Source organism: Ursus americanus, chromosome 4 (assembly GCF_024610735.1).
Source record: "Ursus americanus isolate L20-20 chromosome 4, mUrsAme1.1.p, whole genome shotgun sequence".
NCBI classification, from domain to species: Eukaryota; Metazoa; Chordata; class Mammalia; order Carnivora; family Ursidae; genus Ursus; species Ursus americanus.
Window position 1 is genome coordinate 96,009,159 of NC_142130.1, and position 21,703 is coordinate 96,030,861.

Here is a 21,703-nt window from a genome sequence, read left to right on the forward strand (position 1 = left end):
GTGTCTGTGTCGGTCTCCCGCATACCCGGGGGACCAGCCACCTGCGGGGGACACGAGGCCAGAGCTAACAACAGGAATGACCGCAACAGCACGGCAATGACGTAACGAACACTCCGGCTGCTGATGCGCGGCTGGGCCTATGTCCCACCGGACCCCCGACCCTGGCGCCATGAGGGACTGGATGGCCCTGTCCCCGCGGTGGCGGCGCCTGGAGGAAGGCGGGAGCGGGATCTGACCGGGTGCCTCCAGGCCCGCTGCTTTGACTCTCAAGGTGGTGAATGAGTTGGCAAGTGGAACAAACAGATGAAAATAGGCCCGGGGCTTGGAGGAAGAAGACGTTTGGGGGCAGGGAGGGGCCCGTTCACAGAGGCCCAGCCAAGAAGCACCTGGTAGGTGTCATCCCCAATTTATAGATGAGGAAACCGAGGCACACAGCGATATGTCAGTTGCCCCAAGCCAAATGAGAAACAACGGTAGATTTAGGATTTGAGCTATGGCCGGTCACCGTATAAAGGTCACTCTGTTCTCCACGGGCCTTGTAACTGGCAGGACCAGGATGGAGCCCGCACAGAGAGGGCGTTCTCTGGGGTGAAGTGCACCAGCCCAGGCGTGTTTGGGAGACCCCAGCAGACTGGCCCAGTGTGTGGGACAGTTGAAGGGTGATGGGAGACGGGCCTAGAAGGGCCAGTTGTGGGAAGGAAGGCCCTGAACCATAGGCCGGAGCACCTAGAGTAGATCCTGGATGGAGATAGTGGGGCCTCATCCAGAGGGGGCCTCAGGAGGCTCAGGATGCCACCCGGAGGCCCCACTGGTCCAGAGGGCGCCATGCTTTCACTCGTGACATTGAGTTACCCGCAAGATGAGTTTGAACATGCAGGTGGGGGGGGGCGGGCGTCCCCACGGCGGTCTCACCTGGAACACCGGGGAAAGTTCATGAAAGCGGGGAGGGGTCAGGAGCACGCCTAGCTCGGCAGCCATCTGGGTCATGGCCCTGGGTCCTTGGAGGTCCCGAATGTGGAAATGCAGCAGTGCTCTGAACTTCTGAAGCTGTCCCAGAATGCCTCTCGGATGTGGCCACGCACAGCAGCGAGGGGCTGAGCTGTCCCCAGCTCTGCACGGCTCCTCGCGGGAGAACGAGCTGTTGGCTGCCATTTTCCGTCTGAGAAGCGTCATCAGGGAGGGTGGTAGAGCCGAGCGCCCGTCAGCCCAGGCTGCTTCTGGAAGCCGTCCAGGGCTCTCTGGACCTACAATGGCGCGTGTGCTGATTTCTGCTTTGTTCTTCCTTTCTCCGTCAGAGTTTGAATTTGGGATGGGGATGCAGTCGTTTGCTCTATCCCAGCAGTGATCGTGACTTTCGTTAAATAGACCCCGCGAAGCACGAATCGGCCCAGGAGGACGGGGAGGCCTCAGAGCGCAAGGCAAGCCTGCGCTCGGTCCAGTGCAACATGCGTTATGCAGGTCCGGCCTGGCTGTGGGCTCAGACTTCGGGGCCATCCTGTCTGACAGTCTTCACGGTGCCTTTTCTGAGAGTGTGTGGCTGGTGGTCAGAGTTGTACCGTGATTTTTCTGTAATGGAAGGTGACACGAATGTCATTCCGTTCTGAAATGTGTCCCAGGATAAACTGACTCACAGAAGAGCCGCCTGCAAGGCTGGGGGCAACTTCCTGGTGCGGTGACTGCGGGGGGCAGGCGACCATCCCTGTTCAGAACCTCAGCCACCACCGCCTCTTCTGGGCTTTGGGGTTCATCACTGGGCTTTTAACCCACTTCGGGGGAGGGTTTGGAAGTCATTGCAGGAAGCCCTCTTCCCGCTGTCATCCCAGGCAGGAGGCGGTGGCGGTGAGCAAGGAGCAGGTGCGGGGAAGCTGCGGCTTGGCCTGGCTGTGCAGGGAGGAACTTTGGTGCCGTGGGCTGCCCGGTGAATGCTCGGTCTCCCAACGTCCCCCCTGCCTGTGTGCAGCATCCGCATGCGGGCTGGACAGAGCAGGACCCGCAGGATGCCGTGGTCAGGGCATCTCACATCCAGATCCCAGCCTTGGGGCTGCTGGTCCCCCGGGCGTGCATCTACTCTGCCCGGAGCCGAGGGCTGGTCACGACTCCCGTGGGAGACACCGGGGTCAGAGTGGGCACGTGGACAGAGAAGGCAGGTGCTGTAAAGCTATGGGTGCCTGGTCAAACACGGCATCTCCAAGGGCGGGTGACCGGGGCTGACCTGGTGCTCCGGTGGGGAGAGCGTGCCCAGCCGCTGCGGACGGTGGGGAGTAATCCCCAGCCACGCCAGACGGGGTTCAGCCGGGCACGGGATAATAATGCCCATGTCATGGTTTTCTTGCCCAAAGCAAGAAAAGGGCTTTAAAGGGCCGTTAAAGGGCCCCTTTGGCTCGTGTCAGGGAGAAAGGCCTTCATTCGACCCTCCAGGGTGTCCGTACCCCACTGACCCCCGGACCCAAAGCCCTGCACGCAGCGGAGCGGGATGAGCACCCTTGGTGCCGCGACTGGCTTCTGGGGGACACGGAAGGCGAACTGTGGTTCAGCGACTCTGCCGAGTGTCCCCTGATGCAGTGCTGTCGTCCGAGGCTGCAGAGTAACTCGGCTTTGAGGGACAGGCGGGACCCCGTGTTGTCAGGAGTGTTTCAGGTGATGGGCTTGCCACCTTACTGTTGGGGCAGGAGGCCAGAGGGGTGTGCGCGCGTCCCCGGGGCGCTCGCGGGACACTGAGCACCGTCTCGCATGGACTTTGTGGGCATGGCAGGTTAAAATACTTAGACCCAAGCAGGCAGAAAGAATGAGGGAGCTGCTTCTGCCTCAAGGGCAGAGGTGGGACCCGAGAGGGCCCTGGGCTGGGGCAGCAGACAGACAGACGGACTGACGGGTGGACAGGGGACAAGGACTCTGAGGGAGACCACCGACCTGGGACGACGATGCTGAGAGGCTCTAAGGAAGGAAGGATGGAAAGGCCTTCCGAACTGTGGCCAGGTGACCATTTTGAGTCCATTAAAGTCATGGCCCAGGGAAAGGCCTCCGAAAGCTTGGCGCTTTGTCTGCTATCCTGCTGCCTCGGGCATGAGGCCCCAGGGAAACCAGCGGTCGATTGTCCTAGTCGGACAGGTCACTGCGCTGCTCTGAGGCTGGACCGGGCTTGCCGCCCCAACACAAACTGGGGTGGTAGAGGGGGTGCCATGACGTTTGCATGGTTTGGGGACACACGGTAACGTCCTCATGTCACGAGTGGCTCTTGCTCATTCCTGGATCACGCTACGACGCCTGGTTGCACTGGGCTTCTGCTATCACGGTCGGTTCAAAGCCCTCTTAGCGTTTCAGAAGGTACAGAACACAGGAGAAGAGGTCTGGTCTGTGGGTGTGGCTTTGCCGCTTAATGAGGAAAACCGAGACAGAGACCAGGGTGTGAAGGCCCTTGGGCATCGAAGGGAGAAACAGGTAGGGTAAAAATGAAATGGCTGGGTGTATAGGAGTATGGACTTTGGTCCTTTTTGCCTTGAGGTTGCTCTTGGAGAGGGAGGAGGAAGGGTCTGGAGAATGAGGGTCAGTTTTCAACAAGAGCTCCTTTTAGCTCTAGGGCCAAGAGTAGTGGGGAGGGGGAAGGGGAGGCGGGGAGGAGGGAGGAGGGGAGGCAGGAGGAGGGGGAGAGGTGGGGGAGGAGAGAGGGAAGGGAAGAAGGGAGGAGGGCGGTGTGCAGCCGGGCTTATCTTACAAACACTGGCCTCCAGAGAAAACTCCCCACTGGGTGCAGAGAGCAGGTACGGGTGTTGTTTTCCGAGGAGCTTGATGTGACACTTGGGGATTATTTGGCGTCTTACTGGCACTTTTGGCATCATTTGAATAATCAGAAGGATTTTTTTTCTTCATTGTTCTAGCCAGGTTTAGAAGTGTGTGAAAAGGACCAGTTCTGCTTTTAGAAGTATAAAAATAACAGTGATAACAACTGCTTCATGCCTGACAGACAGATGTAAATGACTTCATCTGTCCCTCAGGGCCTGCGCCGGGGCGGGGCTCGAGCAAGCCTGTGGGTGTGGGCGTGGGGTGTGTGTGCGTGTGTACCTGGTGGGGTGTGTGGGTATGTGTGCGTGTGTACCTGGTGGGGTGTGTGTGTGTACCTGGTGGGGTGTGTGGGCATGGGGTGTGTGTGCGTGTGTACCTGGTGGGGTGTGTGGGTGTGCGTGTGTACCTGGTGGGGCGTGTGTGTGTGTGTGTACCTGGTGGGGCGTGTGTGTGTGTGTGTGTGCGTGTGTACCTGGTGGGGTGTGCGTGTGCGTGTGTACCTGGTGGGGTGTGCATGTGCGTGTGTACCTGGTGGGGCGTGTGTGCGTGTGTGTGTGTGTGTGTGTACCTGGTGGGGCGTGTGTGCGTGTGTGTGCGTGTGTACCTGGTGGGGCGTGTGTGCATGGTGTGCGTGTGTACCTGGTGCGGCGTGTGTGTGTGTACCTGGTGGGGCGTGTGTGCGTGTGTGTGCGCGTGTGTGCGTGTGTACCTGGTGGGGCGTGTGTGTGTGTGTACCTGGTGGGGTGTGTGTGTGCGTGTGTGTGTGCATGTGTACCTGGTGGGGTGTGTGTGTGTACCTGGTGGGGCGTGTATGCGTGTGTACCTGGTGGGGCGTGTGTGTGTACCTGGTGGGGCTTGTATGCGTGTGTACCTGGTGGGGTGTGTGTGTGTGTGTGTACCTGGTGGGACATGTGTGTGTGCGTGTGTACCTGGTGGGGTGTGTGTGTGTACCTGGTGGTGCTTGGGGCATGTGTGTGCGCGTACGTGGGGTGCACGCACACGCGTGGTGCACGGCGAGTTCTTGCTGTGACGGCTCTTGCACATACGAATTACAGAGAGGACACAGGAAGTTGAAATGGAGTCAGGATTTAATGTGCGGGCCTCTCCGCTCACCGCTCCGGGCTGGGGCTTATAGAAATCACGGAGTGACCCTCAGAGACTGATCGCTGTTCTGTGTGTCTCTGCTGTTCTTTCCCTTCGATCCCCGGCAAGCTTCTCACTGGTTCCAGGAGGGCGTGGCCCTGCTTCACCTAAAATTCTTCCTGTTCCCCTGATCTCTTCAGTGTAACAGAAACGCTTCCGGGGGCTTCCTTCATGTGTGATGACTTTACAGCCTGATTGATTCTACAAAGGATTCGAGAGAAGGAATCATAGTTGAGTCTTTGAGAACTTTCGTTATATGCCAAGCACCCCGCCTTGTCGCCTTGTCATCTGGCCCGTGCGCCGTCGCCCCCATGGTGGGCTGCCTGGGACCTGGACGCCCCCCCCGCCTCCGGAGAGGCAGCCCCATTGGGAAGGGGGTGGCCCTGACATGGATCCAGGTGTGGACACCTCCTCCCTGTGTGTCCTTGGCCCCCAACTCTGACATTAATTCCCTCCCAGGGCTGCTGTGGCCACTGAGGCAACGTCAGTGACAGACGCAGAAGGTTGAGCCTCAAACAGCCCATGACAGCGACGTGGAAAGATGCTGACGGTGCCGCTGGCGGGACAATCTGTCTCACCCCCCAGGGAGGGGCCAGGGGCTTTCAGCCGCTGTGCACAAGTCCGCGAAGGACCGCGGGCCTGGGCTGCAGGAGCCGTGGCTGGGACGGAGCGGCGCATCCGCGGGTGCCGCCGTCCTCCTGGCGAGGCTGCAGTGTCTGCCCGCCCCACTCACGCCGTCTAACCCCACGGCCGTCTCAGCGGGTCAGTATCCCAGAGAACCCCATGGGATGTGAACTGTGACCCGTCACCCAGGCCATGCGGGTCACCCGAGGCCACAGGCACTTGAAGCCAGCACTACCGGGTTGGGCGCTCAGCCACTCCGATGCTGATGCTCAGAACGGAGACCTCATGGGAATGTGTTTAAATTAGGGGCCAGGGAGAATTTCACATACTCTGGGCTGTGAGTAACCTGGCCGTGAAATGTGCCCAGTCCAGAACTACCTCCCTGCGCAGTGGGGGCGAGGCCCCAGCCACTGTGCCAGCAAAGGCGTTCTTTTTTTTTTTTTTAAGGATTTTATTTATTTATTTGACACACAGAGAGAGGGAGAGCACAAGCAGAGGGAACAACAGGCGGAGGGAGCAGCAGACTTCCCGCTGAGCAGGGAGCCCGATGCGGGATTCAATCCCAGGGCCCTGGGATCATGACCTGAGCCGAAGGCAGCCGCTTCACCGGCTGAGCCCCCCAGGCGTCCCAAGCAAAAGCGTTCTTGGGAATAAAGCCTCATACGGAGGGAGCACATGCGCATGGGCTAAATTGGCTCCGTGCCGTCTGTGTAAGCACGGACGGCACTGGCACGCACAGGAAACATTTACACTCCAGTGGGGACGTGAGCCATCAGAACACGGGCCCACACTCGAGCCATGGAAGCCAGCCCCTGCCCCAGAACGCAGAGGACTTCTCTGTGCCCCCCCTCCCGTCCCATCTTTCCACCGATTTGCTCTCCTGATTTCCAAACATTGAGAGTGATCTGGAGTGTCTCGTGCTGACCAGATCACGCAGTCTTTGGATTGGTGTCATTTTGCGTCCGTGACGTCGGCGTTCATCTTGATCGGTTGGGTGGGAAGTTCTGACTGCATCTCTGCCATGTGGCAGAGAACACAGTGTCCGTGGGACACAGTTGTGGGTGACGGGGGTCACGCCGTGTGCGGTCAGAGGGACTGTGTGTGGTCAGAGGGACCGTGCATCAGGGCTGCGTGAGTCTTGCTTGGCAGAGCGAGGAAAGGTCTATGTAGCGCTAGGAGTCTGTGAGTTAGCTGTGCAAAATTTTACCTCTAAAAAATACAGAGAGTAAAATCACATCTATTTAAAAATAGCCAATAATCTGTTTATTACCTGGCTCTTTCTAATTTGCTTGGGGCAGAGAACATCCATGTGGAATGAAACCCCAGCTCATTTTGAGGGAAGATGCTGTGTCAGGCCCTGCACGATGGTGAATTTGGGTCTGACACCCACCATGAGCATGGCGCGTGCAGGGGGGTTCCCTGTCTCAGGACCCCGCGGCTGTTCCCGTGGGAACTGCGTGCGAACCTAGCTACCGCCTGGTTGTCTAGGGAAAGAAAGCTACGCGTGACTCAACATCTGGAGGATTCTAGTGCTAGAAGGGGTTTTATCCTGGGGAAGCTGAGGCCAGTACGGGTGGGCAGCCTGTCCACGGCCACTCCCTGGTCCTGAGCATGGCTGGATGAGTCCCTGGGCTGCCTCCTTCTGCCTCGCTCTTCTCTGTCCTCACTTTCATCCTTACATTTAATGGCACGGAGTTTAATCTGCTCCTTGAACCTCCTTAGGAAAATTCTGCACCGGGGACGTGTTCTAACCAGGCTGCCTGCCATATGGACTACCCAAGAAAGTCAGGATGACCCTGGATGGGAGAAGGACTTCCTCTGGAAGAGTGACCAGAGGGCAGCAGGCTTTTCTTCTAGAACAGCCGGGGCTTCGCTTTCGCAGGGCAGACGGTCCATCAAGCCACCCCTCGTGAAGGCTTGCTGGCTTTCACACCGTGTGCACAGAGTGGGGGGGTGTCGTCTTCGAGGGGCACGAACGGGGCGTGAGCTGTTGTGAGCAGGGCGGGACTGAGCATGTGAGGGTCCGGGCACTATGGCAACAAATCACTACGCACTTGGTGCCTTCAGACTACACACAGGTACTGTCTTCAAGTTCAGGATGTTAGGGTCCCAAATCAGGGCTGTGTTCCTTCCAGAGGCTTCAAGGAAGAAGCTCCTCTTTGCCTTTCCCAGCCTCAGTGGTTACATCCTTGCCTTGCGGCCCTTCCCCCGTCTTCGAAGCCAGCAGGTAGCATCTTCCGATTTCTCTTTCCCCCACCTCTGCATCCTGGGTCATATCTCCCAGCCCTGCCCCTGCCCCGCCGGCCTCTCTCTTTCCCTTAGAAAGACCTTGTGGTTATTTTGAGCCTGACTGGATAATCGGGGATAATAGCTCCGTCTCAAGATCCTTAATTTAATCCCATCTGCAGAGTAACACGGATTCTAAGGATTAGGATGTGGACATCTTTGATGGCTATTATTCTGTCCCCCCATCACTCCCTCCCTCCATCCTGTATCCCCTCCCTCCCTCCCCCATCCCCCACCCCATCCCTCCTTCCCTGCCTCTCTCCATACCTCCCACATCCCCTCCCTCCCCCATCCCTCCACACTTTCCATACCTCCCACATCCCCTCCCTCCCCATCCCCCACCCCATCCCTCCTTCCCTGCCTCTCTCCATACCTCCCACATTCCCTCCCTCCCCCATCCCTCTACCCTTTCCATACCTCCCACATCCCCTCCCTTCCCCATCCCTCCACACTTTCCATACCTCCCACATCCCCTCCCTCCCCATCCCCCACCCCATCCCTCCTTCCCTGCCTCTCTCCATACCTCCCACATCCCCTCCCTCCCCATCCCCCACCCCATCCCTCCTTCCCTGCCTCTCTCCATACCTCCCACATCCCCTCCCTCCCCCATCCCTCCACCCTCTCCATACCTCCCACATCCCCTCCCTCCCCATCCTCCACTCCATCCCTCCTTCCCTGCCTCTCTCCATACCTCCCACATCCCCTCCCTCCCCATCCCCCACCCCATCCCTCCTTCCCTGCCTCTCTCCATACCTCCCACATCCCCTCCCTCCCCCATCCCTCCACCCTCTCCATACCTCCCACATCCCCTCCCTCCCCATCCTCCACTCCATCCCTCCTTCCCTGCCTCTCTCCATACCTCCCACATCCCCTCCCTCCCCATCCTCCACCCCATCCCTCCTTCCCTGCCTCTCTCCATACCTCCCACATCCCCTCCCTCCCTCATCCCTCCACCCTTTCCATACCTCCCACATCCCCTCCCTCCCCCATCCCTCCACCCCATCCCTTCTTCCCTGCCTCTCTCCATACCTCCATCCACCCAGAGTTCTCCTCACACTGAACCCCCAACACTCAAGGCCTGAAAAACACCTGGACTTGCAGTTGGGGATTGATCTGAAGGAACGCGTTTCTAGTGTACCTGGGTGAGCTTTGGAGACATGGACTAGAACATTCTATCAGAGAATGGGCCCCGAGGTCATCTTTCCTCGCGCTCCCATGGAAATGGGGCCCCTGATAGCAGCTGCCCTGAGGGCCCGTGATGAGGTGGCCCCTGTGGGTGACTCTGGAGACTGTGGCCCGGATGCCTCCCCTCCGTGAGCCCAGCAGCATGGTCCCTAGTTAGGATGGCACCGTGGGAAGTCTGGGAGTGACGGGGAGCAGCAGCCCTAAAGCCGTCCAGCAGCAAGCATGGACAGGCCAACTGCGGAGCTGGGTCTCGGCCGGAGTCCCCCTGGAGGTAGAGTGAAGCTCGCTTCCTCTGCGAGCTGCCTCAGCTCTCCTGTTTGCCCCCAGAGCAGGTGCACCCCATCCTTACCTGGCCTTTCCTCAACTCACAAGCACGCCTGCCGGAGAGAAATGACTTGGCAGGAGCCCAGCTGCCCCGGGTGCCAGGGCCAAACCCCGCTCCGAAGTTCGAGAGCAGGTTCCTAAGCTGTGGCCTGGGGACCGAATGCGCCCACCGCCCCCGATTGTGGGTAAGGTTTGTAGGCACGTGGCCATGCCCATTTGCTTTTGCGGGAAAACCGCAGAGCCCGGTGGCTCCTATTCTGCGTGGTGCAGCCCCCTGGGCAAGGTCTTCAGTGAGGGAACCAACCCAGGACAGTGGCCCCTCTGTGGCCCTCCCTGCGGGGCTCCGCGCACCACGGTGGTCTGTCCACAGTTACGTTTGTGGCGTGCTTGCCCCCGGAGGGGTCTGCTCTCCTCTCCCGGGGCTCCCGCCGTTCCCATCGGCCGCCCAGTCCCGCGCAGGGAGACCGCTCGCCTTCGCCTGGTGCGGCTCCGAAACCAGACCTGGGGGCTGACTGACCCTGGGACCCCTCCAAACAGCCGCAGCTTCTAAAGCCGCAGCTGGGAAAAACCAAACCGAGTGAGCGAGTCTCTTGCTGGAGTTTGCGGGACAGGCTGCTGATTCTTTCCTGCAGGTAACCAGGATCGGGGGCCTGACGGATCCCCAAGGGCTCAGACGGCAGGCCCCGGTTTGCCGGTGCTGCCCGCGAGGAGCCCTCTGAAACTCGTCTGCCGAACGCGGTTCTGGTGCAGCTGGCTGGGGGCAGGAGGTGGGAGGCGCGTCTAGAGCCCGTGGCCTCAGGGAGCCTCTGTCCCGTCAGAGGAGGCACGCCAGGCCTCATGCACCCAGGGGTCCGGAACAGAGGCCAGGCTTGGGTGCCCCCCCCAGTGACAGAACCCCTCCCTCACCCTGGCAAGAAGTTTTTGCTTTTAACTCAAGGGCATTTACGGAATGAAGAAGCTGAAGGGTAAGGGAGGGTTTGACCCGCTCAGAGCTCTTCGGATGCACACAGGGGGTTTTGGCCTTAGCTTCCAGAACAGGAGCCAGGGGGCATCCTCGGCAAGGGGCGATTTTGTCTTTTGGGGAGGAAAGGCGTGTCATGTCTTCCCGTTGCCTGAGCAGTGTTCATGCGTGGCGGACTGAAGGCAGCTTCCCGAGCTGAGCTGATGGTGGTGATTTGACAGGAGCCAGCCCGCCCTGGGAGCCGCTGCAGCTCCCAGGCGTCTCAGCCCGTTGCTGGCCCTGCCAGAGGCTCAGGCCCCGGGAGGAGGAGCCACTTCTGGGGCTGGGCAGCTTGGTTGGAATGTTGGCTCCTCCGCTGACCTGCTGCGTGACCTTGGGCAGGTCAATAACCCTCTCTGAGCCCTTGGTTTCTTGTCTGCAAACTACGGAGAAGAAGCTAGTGCTCGGCTTGCTGTGAGGCATGAAGGGGAAGACGTGGGCAATGCTGGGGCCGGGCTCACCCCGGGCCTGTGCACCCAGGGCTGGCACTTGCCCGAGAGCAGAGCTGTTCTCCGAGCTCCTCCTTCAACGGCTCCTTTCTACAAAAGAAGACATCTGTGTGCCCCCCATTCAACTGAAGTTATGCTGCCGTGTGTCCCCTGAACCTTGTAGGTGTGACAGACACCGTGTCCCTCTAAAGCACTGTGCACCAACCTGGGTCCCAGTGCCAGCGCTTTGCCAGCGTCCTCTGAGATGGAAAGACCAGTGTCTGAGCAGGGTTCCCGTGCCGGTGATGGAGGGACAGGGGCACTGTCCTCTCTGTCTTTGTCTCTTCTCTCCTCTCCTCTCTTGTCTGGGTTTTGCTTTGGCTTCTGGCCTGGCTGTTTTACAGACGGGCTGCCCGCACCCTGCGGGGGGCTGATGGGCATTGTGTGGCTTTGCCCCTCTGTGGTTTCTGTTCCCGGGTCCCCTGCGCATCACGACCCCCATCAGAAGCAGCAGGACAAGCATTTGTGTAAACGAGTGTCCACGGCGCATGGAGGAGGAGGCAGGCGGCCCCTCCACAGTGCCCAGAACGGGGCTGGGCGGAGCTCCTGGGTGGGAGGTAGGGCCGGGGCTTGGGACGCCTCATCTCCACTTCGTATTTCTGTAAGGGGACACGGGCAAGGCTCTGCAGACAAGGATAGTTTCGTTACATAAAGACAGAGTTGTGCACATGTGGGACCCCCACAAACCCCACTCTAAGGGGGTTCCCAATCCCCCGGCTCCAGACCGAGGTCCCCACTCCGAGTGTGCATGTGGACCACTGCGGGTCTGGAAGTAGGACAGACTTCTCCAGTTGTCGCCACTGTCACTTCTATGATTCTTCTATCCCAAACGTGTGTTTGTCGTTTCTAAAGAAAAGCAGGTTTCTGACATGAGAGAGGCGCAGCCCTGAGCCGGGTCTTGCCCCTTCTCGGCTGCCTGATCCCGTGCAAGCCCCACACGGGAGGACCCCTCCTGGCCAGCCCGCCACCGGCCACCTGTCCTTTCAGGCTGCGCTGGGAGCCAGCGTCCCTCCTGGAGGCACGAGCCCTGAGCCTCACGAGCCTCGTGTGACCTGGCTGTGTATCCGTGCAGCCAGCATGGGGGTCCATGGGTAGACCCACCGTCCCAGTCACGGGCTGTAAATGGCAAGACCACAGGCTACACCCGAGGGTCCCACCTTCTCCCTTGAAAGGGCCCGCTGCCCCCACAGCTTCCTCACCCTTGGTGCACGTCCTGGCGAGCTGGCCCTGGGCATCACAGCCTGTGTGAGTTTTGCTATTATCTGATACGCAGTGTGTACCCCAATACCAAGGGACAGCCCAGGGTGCTGTCAGAGGATCCCCCGTGGGCTCTGCCCAGAAGGAAAGGGCCTTTCAGAACCCTGGGGTGTGGGGCCGCCCCCAGGCCAGGGGACTGCCCTTGGCCTCCAAACAGCCCATGGTCATCTCGTGGTCAGCGCAGGGACTCACCTGCACCCTCAGGTGGTTCCTGGTTCACAGGAGAACAGCCTAAGGGAGGGTTTGCTCGGGAGTAACCCCGATGCTGACCTGAACCACCAGGAGGCCAGGAATGAAGGAACAGATGCCCGCCTGGCATTAGCGCTCCCTCGGTGATGTCATGCAGGTCCCTGTGGCCCAGGCCTCGGGGTGCCTGACAAGGGCCCCTGCCAGGAGCTCGACCTTGCAGAGGAGAAGCCACTGCTGTCCCCCAGCTTTTCCATGTGTCTGTCCACCAAGGGGCAGACACAGACTCTATGCTTTGGGGTCCCGGCCCCTCCCTGCACTGGTCTCCCTTGGCTCTGGTGCGTGTTTGCTGACCCGAGTCACCTTCGTCCCAAGAGTAGGCATGTGAGCTCCTCCTCCAGACTGCGTGCGTGCATCGTTCCTCTGCCCCTTTCCCACCCCGGCGACTGTCAGCCCTCCCCCGGCGACTGTCGCTCTCCGTAATGAGACAGCTGGCAGGGCCGCAAGCTTCCTGCCTTTTGCTTCCGCTCCTCTCTGCCTGATGAAACTATCCTTGGGGACTCCCTGTCCAAGTCGGGGTGGCACCTGGCGACAGGCAGGGTGTGGAGGTGTCCCATCTGTGAGAGACAAGTAGAGAGCTGGGCGAGAACTCCCCAGGCCCGTGCAGGTTTGGGGGTGCAGGGAGCATGTGGCCAGTGACAGGAGAAAGCCTAGAACAAGGGGCTCCGTGGAGGGCTTCACTCGCCCCTTTAACCGTTGGGTGTGGGGGGTCAGATACTTTGCATGATTGTGATTATCGGAGGGTCTGCTCTGAGGCTGTTCCTTAGGAACTGAGAAAATGTTTCTTTTCTTTCTTTTTTTTTTAAGATTTTATTTTTTTATTATTTATTTGACAGAGATAGACAGCCAGCGAGAGAGGGAACACAAGCAGGGGGAGTGGGAGAGGAAGAAGCAGGCTCATAGCGGAGGAGCCTGATGTGGGGCTCGATCCCATAACGCCGGGATCACGCCCTGAGCCGAAGGCAGATGCTTAACGACTGAGCCACCCAGGCGCCCCCTGAGAAAATGTTTCTGAACTAGGAGTCTTCACCTGTGGGTCCAGTTGCTTCTGTTTTGTTTATAGCACATCGAACAGTCCCCTGGAAGAAAGATGAACGTGGCTCTGTGTGCGACGCGAAGTGTTTTCCTTTGACGAAGCTCTCGGGGAGGCTTGGCAGAAATTCCAGAGCAATTTGGTGTGGCTGCAAAATGATAAACTCTTAATTATTAATTAATTATTACTATTTTAATTACAACGTAATGATTTATGAATACATTTTACATGAATAATTTATATGAATATAAATTATAAATAAATGAAATAAGAATCATTTAACGAATAAAGGCACTTGCTTACTGTCACGGGGGCGGAGGCAGCGTGGCGGGTGGTGTGGCCCTGGGTTAAGATCTGTTCACACCGGCTGGGGTCCTAGGAGGCACCTGCTTCCTCATGGTGCAATGAGGTGGATTCCTTGTAGGCCAGATAACGCACGTGCAAGCGCGTCGGAGCCCTGCAGGGGGTGCACACGAGCTGGGGGCTGCTAAGGGAGCCTCGAGATGCGGCGATGCCGCGAGATGCCTGAGGAAGGACACAGAGGAGGCTGACTTTCTTGCTCAGAGCTCGGCATTTTACGCCACGCATCCAAGACCTTGCTTTTAGCCTTGGTTGTGTCGTTAGGGCACTTGTGGGTTTGTCCCTCCTGCTGGGGGTCGAGCCCACGAACCCTGCCATGGCTGGAAATGAGTGTGATGTGCTTTCTGCAGGATACAAGACCCTCCTGAAAGGGATTTCCGGGAAGTTCAACAGCGGGGAGCTGGTGGCCATCATGGGGCCGTCCGGGGCTGGGAAGTCCACGCTCATGAACATTCTGGCTGGATACAGGTGAGCTCACCTGCCGCGGAGAACGGGGTTCTCGCCCCGTTGTTGGCCTGGGGGCAGCCCCTGGAAAAGCGAGGCCACCTCGGTCTGTCCTGTCACTCGTTGAGGTTCTGCACAGACTCTGCTGAGGCCTGCGGGGTCGAGCATTAGGAGGCAGAGGATTGGGGTCCCGGGGTGGCTCAGCATCCGACTCCTGGTTTCGGCTCAGGGCATGATCTCAGGGTCATGAGATGGAGCCCCGCATCGGGCTCTGGGCTCAGTGGGGAGCTTACCCGAGATTCTCTCTCTCCCTCTGCCCATCGCACTCTGCTCTCTCCCTAGATAAAGAAAACAAGAGATTTAAAAAAAAATGGAAGCTGAGCAGCAGGAGAACCATCAGGCTGGGGCCCGGGGCTCATGTGCTCTAGCCTGGGCCTGTGTTAGCCCCCGACATCCTGCCCGGTGTCTTTCCTGGGGGAGCGGCTGGAAAGCTGAATCTTTCCAAGCGTTCAGGTGCCCTCTTAGAGTCGGCTGGCCTCCCCTCTCAGGCTCCCATTTGCCAACGTTAGCGAGTACTGCTAATACTAATAATAATTTCATCTCCTGGGGAAAAAAAGGCGACTATCACCCCTTTCCTTAGGACCTCTGAATTACTCTTCAACACCACAAATTAGGATTTTTTAAAACCTCTCCTATGACAAGTTTCTGCCTGTTGCATTCATGTCGAAAGGTTGAGGCCAATGCCCAGCATCATGGGGACGCGTGGCAGGGGTGGGGGTGCCCACTCTCAGCACATCCACACCCACCGCCGCTGCCTGGCCCGGGGGGTGCTCGGGCAGCCTGGGGCCGCTGACCGCTGCCTGGAGTTGCCTGGGCCCCGAGCCTGGCTCCCAGAGTGGCCGGGAGGAAAGAGGCTAAGGTCGCAGTACTGGCCGGGATGAAGCTGGAAACCAGATGTGATTTCACTGGTGTCCACAGCCCCTTGGTGTTTCTGTGCTCCAGGACATCCAGGAGGCAGGCCCTAAGGGGGATGCCTGTGGCTCCCCCCCGGGGCTGAGATGACACACCCGGAGAGCCTGGGGCAGCGCAGACGCACAGTGGGTCTGGGAGGGTGAGGGAGAGAGGGGGGCTGGTGTCTCTGGGGTGCGTACGACGTGCCCTGACCTACTGTCGAGTGAGGGGACAGCTTCCCCTGTGGAGAAGGAGCATCCCCATGGCCGCAGGGGTGCAGGGCCCAGCCCCCTCCTCTGAGCCACCCGTGCGCTGGGGGCCTGCTCCTTCCGCGCCCTCAGGAGCTGGTTCTGACAGATGGCCACCTCCTTGGCGGCAGAGTCCCGGCCTTTGGGAGCCCTTGGTGTAGCCTTGGCTACTCACGAGATCATTTGGAAGCCGGTCTCACAAAGCCCAGCACAGCTGGGGTGTCGTCCGACCTGGGGCCGCAGGTGGGAACACCCACGCGTACCCCTGCTCATTAGCACCTGTTACGTGTGGGTTCGGTACAGCTTCCCCTTCCGTCCTGGGCATGTTCTCCGCGCAGCTCCTTCCTGAGGGTCCCGGTGCTCTTCTGGGCCCCCATCCCTTCCTGCCCCTTGGCGTCCCTGCGATAAACGCTCCAGCTGGGAAGCTGCGGGGAAGGGGCCACTCCCCTCCCCGAGGCCCTGTGGGCGGAGCTGACGGTATGCTGTGTGGGCTTTGCAGGGAGACGGGCATGAAGGGGGCCGTCCTCATCAACGGGCTGCCCCGGGACCTGCGCTGCTTCCGGAAGGTGTCCTGTTACATCATGCAGGACGACATGCTGCTGCCGCACCTCACGGTGCAGGAGGCCATGATGGTGAGCCACCCCCGCTGGCCTGCGCCCAGCCGGCCCATCTCCCTTCTCCCCCGTGAGACACAGCAGGGCCCAGTGTGGGGCCGGGGCTTGTGGGTCACCTGCGCGCTGTCAGGTGGGGCTCCGACACCAGGCCTGCTGTTTGGACAGCTCCATTGAGCGCAAACTCCCAACACCCCGGGTTCTCGTAGACTCTGGGCGGCAGAATCGTGGCCACGTGTCCACATGTGTGAGGAGGTTATGGACCCACCTTCGTGGGTGAGCACTTGGAGGTGTCCACAGTCCTACCGCCCGTGGGCCATCAGCTGTCCTTATTTGTGGCTCTTGGCCCGAGTTCCCCAACCTGGCACCTGGGTTCAGGCCCTGAGTGTCTGGTCCTCGGCCCCCCTGCCGGCCGGGGTCGGGGGGATTGAAACCAGCCTCTGCTGCACACCACTGCCTCCCAGCCCTGTGCGCGCAGTGGCCCACGGTCACCAGGACCGTGGCAGCGAGCCTTCCCCTCACCCTCTGCAAAAGACCAGGCCCAGCCTCCAGGCCCCTCCCCGTTCTCAGCTGCTCTGCCTCACGCCCTGGTCAATCAATGGGCATTTGCCTTGGTTTCCCTGACAAGAGAGGTCTTGCCCTGTGCTTCTGACTTGGATGGGGCAAAGCTTCCTCTCTGCGGGGTTGGAGAGTGGCTGCCTGGCATTTCCTCTGAAGGGCACTCCAGGGGATTCTACCTCCTCAAAGGGCAGCAGGCAAGATGTTGGGTACGCAGGCTGCCCCCTCCCCTGCTCTGCGGGTTCTCCTCATTCATGTCCCCGGGGGCCGAGTGTTCCGGAAGGGGGAGAACTCTCCACCAGGCTGGGCCTCGCCAGCAGACACATGCTCAGGGCCCCTAAGAGTTTATCCAGCCTCTGCATGGCCGTTCTGACCGGGGCACCGGGAGCTCAGGAGGGGTTCAAATAGAACAGCACATTTGGGAACCCCAAGCTTTGCTGATTCCTGAACTGCGACTTCGCCTTCTCTCCGGTGACCAGAGTCTAGCGTCTCAACCAGCTATTGACTAAACACCTGGTTACTTGACCAAGAATCTTCCCTTTGACTTCCAGCTCGATCACTCATTTCTTATGCAGACAAGATTGGCGCCTGTCCCCAACCTGTCACCGGGCTCTGCTGTGAAATTCATTTTCAGAATGAAATTAGGTTTTGATCTTGAGAGGTTTATGATGCCTTTGAAAATCACCTTTCACTTGAGGGAATCCTGCCTTTTGCTTTTGAACGTCCTGCCACAGACGTAGGGACCCAATCCCAGCCACGTGTCAGAACAGCTATGCGTTTCCACGTGCTGCTTTTGACCCTCACGACCACTGGGCAGACCACAAAGTGACCCTGGGTATTGCCCGGCAGGTGGCTGGCCCTGCGACCCCCCAGGCTTGGCGTCTTCCCCAGCTCACCAGCTGGAAAGTGCGCCCAGGAGGAAACGGAGCAGTCCCCCTTGTCCTTGTCCCCCAAGGCCACCCCCAGAAGGGGGCAGAGCAGACCGGGGGCTGTTACTGGAGGCTGATGGCCGTTCGCGGTCTCACCGAGTAGTGTCAGGGGCCCCGTGCCGTGCCAGCGAACAGGAGCTCAAGCAAAAGTAAACAACAACAAAACCGGAGCCCTTGCATTTAGCTCTGACCAATGTCTGTGGTGTAAACACTGCACTACGGAGCATTGTCGTCTGTCGGTGCTCTAACAGGTGGCCCGTGGCTCCCCACATCCACAGCAGTGGTCTTCACTGATGCCTGGAGTCTCCCGGTCGGTCCGTTGCCCGCACCTGCCTTCCCTCTGGGCGTAGCAGAGAAGCCGTCGAGATGACAGGCAGCATCCCAGACACTGACTGCTCTCCTGGGCCCTCCCTTGTTCGGCCAAGGAGGGTGGGAAGCCCAGACCTCCGCGGGTGTCCTCTGTCACGTCAGAGTGAGGTCTGCCCTGCTGACCGCCATCCCTTCTGATTTGCACCCCCGCAGGTGTCCGCCCACCTGAAGCTCCAGGAGAAGGATGAAGGCCGGAGGGAGATGGTGAGTGTGCGCTGAGCCGCAGGCAGTCCCGGAAGTGCACGAAATTCGTTTGGCAAATGCATGGGGAGGGACTTTTGGGCACTGGTTTTGTTTGCTGTTTGTCACCCAGTCTTCTGTGCGGGGGACGGTGACATCTCAGTGTGCGCTCCGGCCTGGCAGCTGGGGGCCCAGACTCTCAGACCTTGGCGCGGCCACCAGCCGGCAAGGACGCGGCAGGAAAGCTTAGTGGCCCGAGCACGCCAGCCTCGACATTCGAGCAGGCGCTCTGCCCCTTTAGTGCTCAGTATGCTTTACACTCCATTGTTCTTATAAAACGCTAACAGTGAAGATGGTTAGTCATTCCCCTAAAAATAACCAGCCTCCACCCACACACACTCACAAGAAGAAGTTTGGTTCTTACACATTATTAAGCAGCCTTTAAAAATATATATCAAAAAACAAGTTTCTGGGATGCTGGAGACCTTCTAATCCTCTTCATCCCCCCTCCGCAGCTCCCCCAAAGCCAGGGGCCCAGGGAGGGTGCCGGGAAGCAGCCCCTGGGAGGCGGGAAGCCCCACACAACCCCACGCAGCCCCACGCAGCGGGGGGGGGGCACTTATGCGTACACATCATCTGGGGGAACCTCAGCTTCCCTCCTCTGCTCCCCAGCCAGCCTGGCGCTAGTGGGATTTCCATGCAAGAGTAGCGTTGGGTGAAATCCCACTCATGCACGATACCATCTTGTCTTCTATAGCCTTGGAAGACGAGGGTCCGGCCATGGAACGAGGAGGGTCTGTAGGCTAGCACCCTGCTGCAACTTGCCCCTCACGTTTGCTGTAAATCAGAGTGATGTGGCGTGTGCCGTCAAGAACTATTAACAGCGATTCTATTTACTGCATCCATTCCCTTTCCTGCAGCGCATAATAGTTAACATGACATACATGTGTCATGAGGACAGTGCTGGGCATCGCTGGGGCATCCCCTCTCTCCCGCGGCCCCCCAACCCGGCTGCCACCCTCCAGAACCCTCAGGATCAGCCCAGGAGTCGGGGGTCAGCTGCCCTGTGCAGGTGGGAGAGGGCGCACGACCCCTGTGCTGTTGGGGTGCTTCCTGGGAAGCTTTCATTCTGAGGTCCAAAGGGGTGAAATGGATTACTGGAACCCAGAACAGAGACGTGGCAGGTGTGGGGACCACGCCATCGGGCAGCCGGTCAGGGTCTTCGGGGAGGGCCACGGGAGCCCACTCTGCCTGCTCTACGGAAGGGACAGGGGCGAGACTGCCTTCTTGGTAAGGCAAGGAGGTGTCTCCGGTGGGCCAGGCCCACGGGCACGTCCTCCATATGCTGGCCTGAGACGCGGACATGAGGACACCCACGTGCTGCTCTCAGCTGGGTTTACAAGAGCAAAGACATGAAGTCAGCGAGGGTCTTCTCTGCCGACTGTGTGACTGAGTCCTCCCGTGGGAGCGGGAGCCTTGCCCCTGTCCAGATTCGTCTGCTGCTGGATTGAGCAAGGCGCCAAGCCATCCCCGTGGGGTCTGGAGCTGCTCTCGGGTCCCACACACGCTTCTCACCGGAAGCGCCCATTCCAGTCCGGCCAAGTGTAGGGCCCGCCTCTCCCAAGAAAGCATCCGCAGGACTGTGTGGTTATTTCAAGGATGAAAGAGCGGCCCAGTGCCTGCCCTGACTCATTTCCCTCGAACCTAGGCTGCGGTTGTTTGTGTCTCGTGGAAACAATAGAATGGAATGTTCTAGTAGGTAACGGAATGTGTCATCCACAGCCTTCCTTGGTTCCCAGAAAAGCAGCCTCAGCCCTCGAGGGTTCCCAGCAAGGGGCTTGTTTGGAGTGAGATCTCCCAGGGCTGGGACATTGTTCTTTCTGACTAGTTTTACTACAAAACCAGCCTGCAGAGCATCCCTCTGGAGAGAGCGCTGGAGAAACGGGCTGGACGGGACAGGGGAAGGGCCGGCATCGACATTTGCCTCCACCTCCAGCATCCTGTCCATGGCGGCCGAGGGCACGAGGGGCGGGGCACGCCCGGCCACAGGGAGGGAGCTCTGTGAGGACAGATGGTGGAAGGGAATGGCATGTGCCATGCCGTGGGGGGCCCCAAAGGTGAGCCTGGAGTGACTGGAGTGACTCTTCATTCGGCAAGTTCGGCCTGTGGTTCCAGAAGGCCGTAGAAGCTTGGTGGCTCTGGGAAAGCCAACAGATGCTGGCTGCAGGGGAAGAAAGCCATGCTAGAGAGCCCTCCCCACCTGCCCTGCCTTGATGGCCCTTCCTGGGCAACCTCGCTGACCTTCTTTCCTGATTGGGATCCCTCAAATGCAGTGCATTCGAGAAGGGCAGCGGGTTGGGTTTACAGATCAGCAAGGAAAAAGCCTCGTGGGATTTGGACCCAGGTCCGCCTGACCCAACTGCCTCCTGGTCTCTGGGACAGTAGTGCCCTGGCTCAGCCTTTCGCCCAGCCTGCATTTTGTCAGTAACTCAAGAGCTGGAGTGGAAACTTTCTTTTCTGTGAGTTCTTTCACCTTCTGGATGACCTCATCTTCCTGCAGAAGCCCCTGGACTGGGGTCCACCACCAGGGGCCGGGATGGTGGCCTGGCGTGTTCTCGCGGGAACTCCAGGAAGGCTGGCCCTGGGAAGTGAGCCTGGGGTGGAGGCGGGGTGGGTGACCACAGACCCCCACTGTCCCAGGGCCTGCTTCCAGGAAGACACCTGAACACCGCACTCAAGTCTGCTGACTCCTGTTCCCCGAGTCAATACTGGATCAGTGATCTGGAGTGGACATGGAGGCCTAGTCACAGTGGACTGTTTATATCTCGGTGCCCGGCCTGCTTCCTGGAGAGGGACGTGGGCAGGGACCCCGTGGAAGGAGTGACTGCGTCAAGCCGTTTCCTGGCCTTACTGCCCCATCAGAGCCCTGGTTCTCCATGATGAGTGCCAGCGGGAGGCTTTCCTTCTTCCTGAGAGGCCTGGCCGGCGTGGCGTGGGTCTGCGGGAGCCGTGGGCCCTGCTCAGAGTGCCGTTGATAGCTGCTGGTGAATACAGGGCCTCCTCTGTGCCAAGCTTTACGCCGCGTGCTCCATTGCTCTCGCATGTCGCCGTCACGATGGCCCTCCCCGTTGTGCTTCTCAGACACTTGATCAGCCGCTGGCTGTGTGTGCCGATCCCCCCATTCTGCACATGGTCATGGAGCACCTTCCCGGGCCTGAGCGAGGCTTACAAGGGCGGGAGCCTGCCAGGTCACCAGCAGGAGGCAGAACGGGGCCTCTGGCCCCAACGGGCCTGGCTCCAGCACTGCTCCCCAGCCTCCTGGGCCCAAACCAGGACCTCAGACTTGGAAAGGCACCTGCCCCCTTGGCAACGGGCAGCCTGGGATGGGCCCTGATATGCAGCCCCATCCATGTGTCCGCGAGGGGGTTGGGGGAGGCACAGGCGTTTCCAGATGGCCTGGAGGTGAGGAGGCGCGGCAGGCAGTCCCTGATGGCAGCTCTGGCTCTGCTGCTCCCCCAGGTCAAGGAGATCCTGACGGCTCTGGGCTTGTTGTCTTGTGCCAACACACGGACTGGAAGCCTCTCTGGTGGCCAGCGGAAGCGCCTGGCCATTGCCCTGGAGCTGGTGAACAACCCTCCCGTCATGTTCTTCGATGAGCCCACCAGGTAATCAAGAACAGTGGAGAAG

The 21,703-nt window shown here is 59.5% G+C and overlaps 1 protein-coding gene across 3 annotated transcripts in view; it reads left to right on the forward strand.

Annotated features, from left to right (window-relative positions):
- The window catches only part of ABCG1 (ATP binding cassette subfamily G member 1), a 69,509-nt gene that overhangs the window by 37,708 nt on the left and 10,098 nt on the right, over positions 1-21,703 (forward strand). For all 3 annotated transcript variants that reach the window (XM_045774156.2, XM_045774154.2, XM_045774155.2), the window contains 4 exons: positions 14,077-14,194; positions 15,869-16,001; positions 17,990-18,040; positions 21,536-21,681. In XM_045774156.2, coding sequence (XP_045630112.1) covers positions 14,077-14,194; positions 15,869-16,001; positions 17,990-18,040; positions 21,536-21,681 — 448 coding nt within the window. The remainder of the gene's footprint in view (positions 1-14,076; positions 14,195-15,868; positions 16,002-17,989; positions 18,041-21,535; positions 21,682-21,703) is intronic.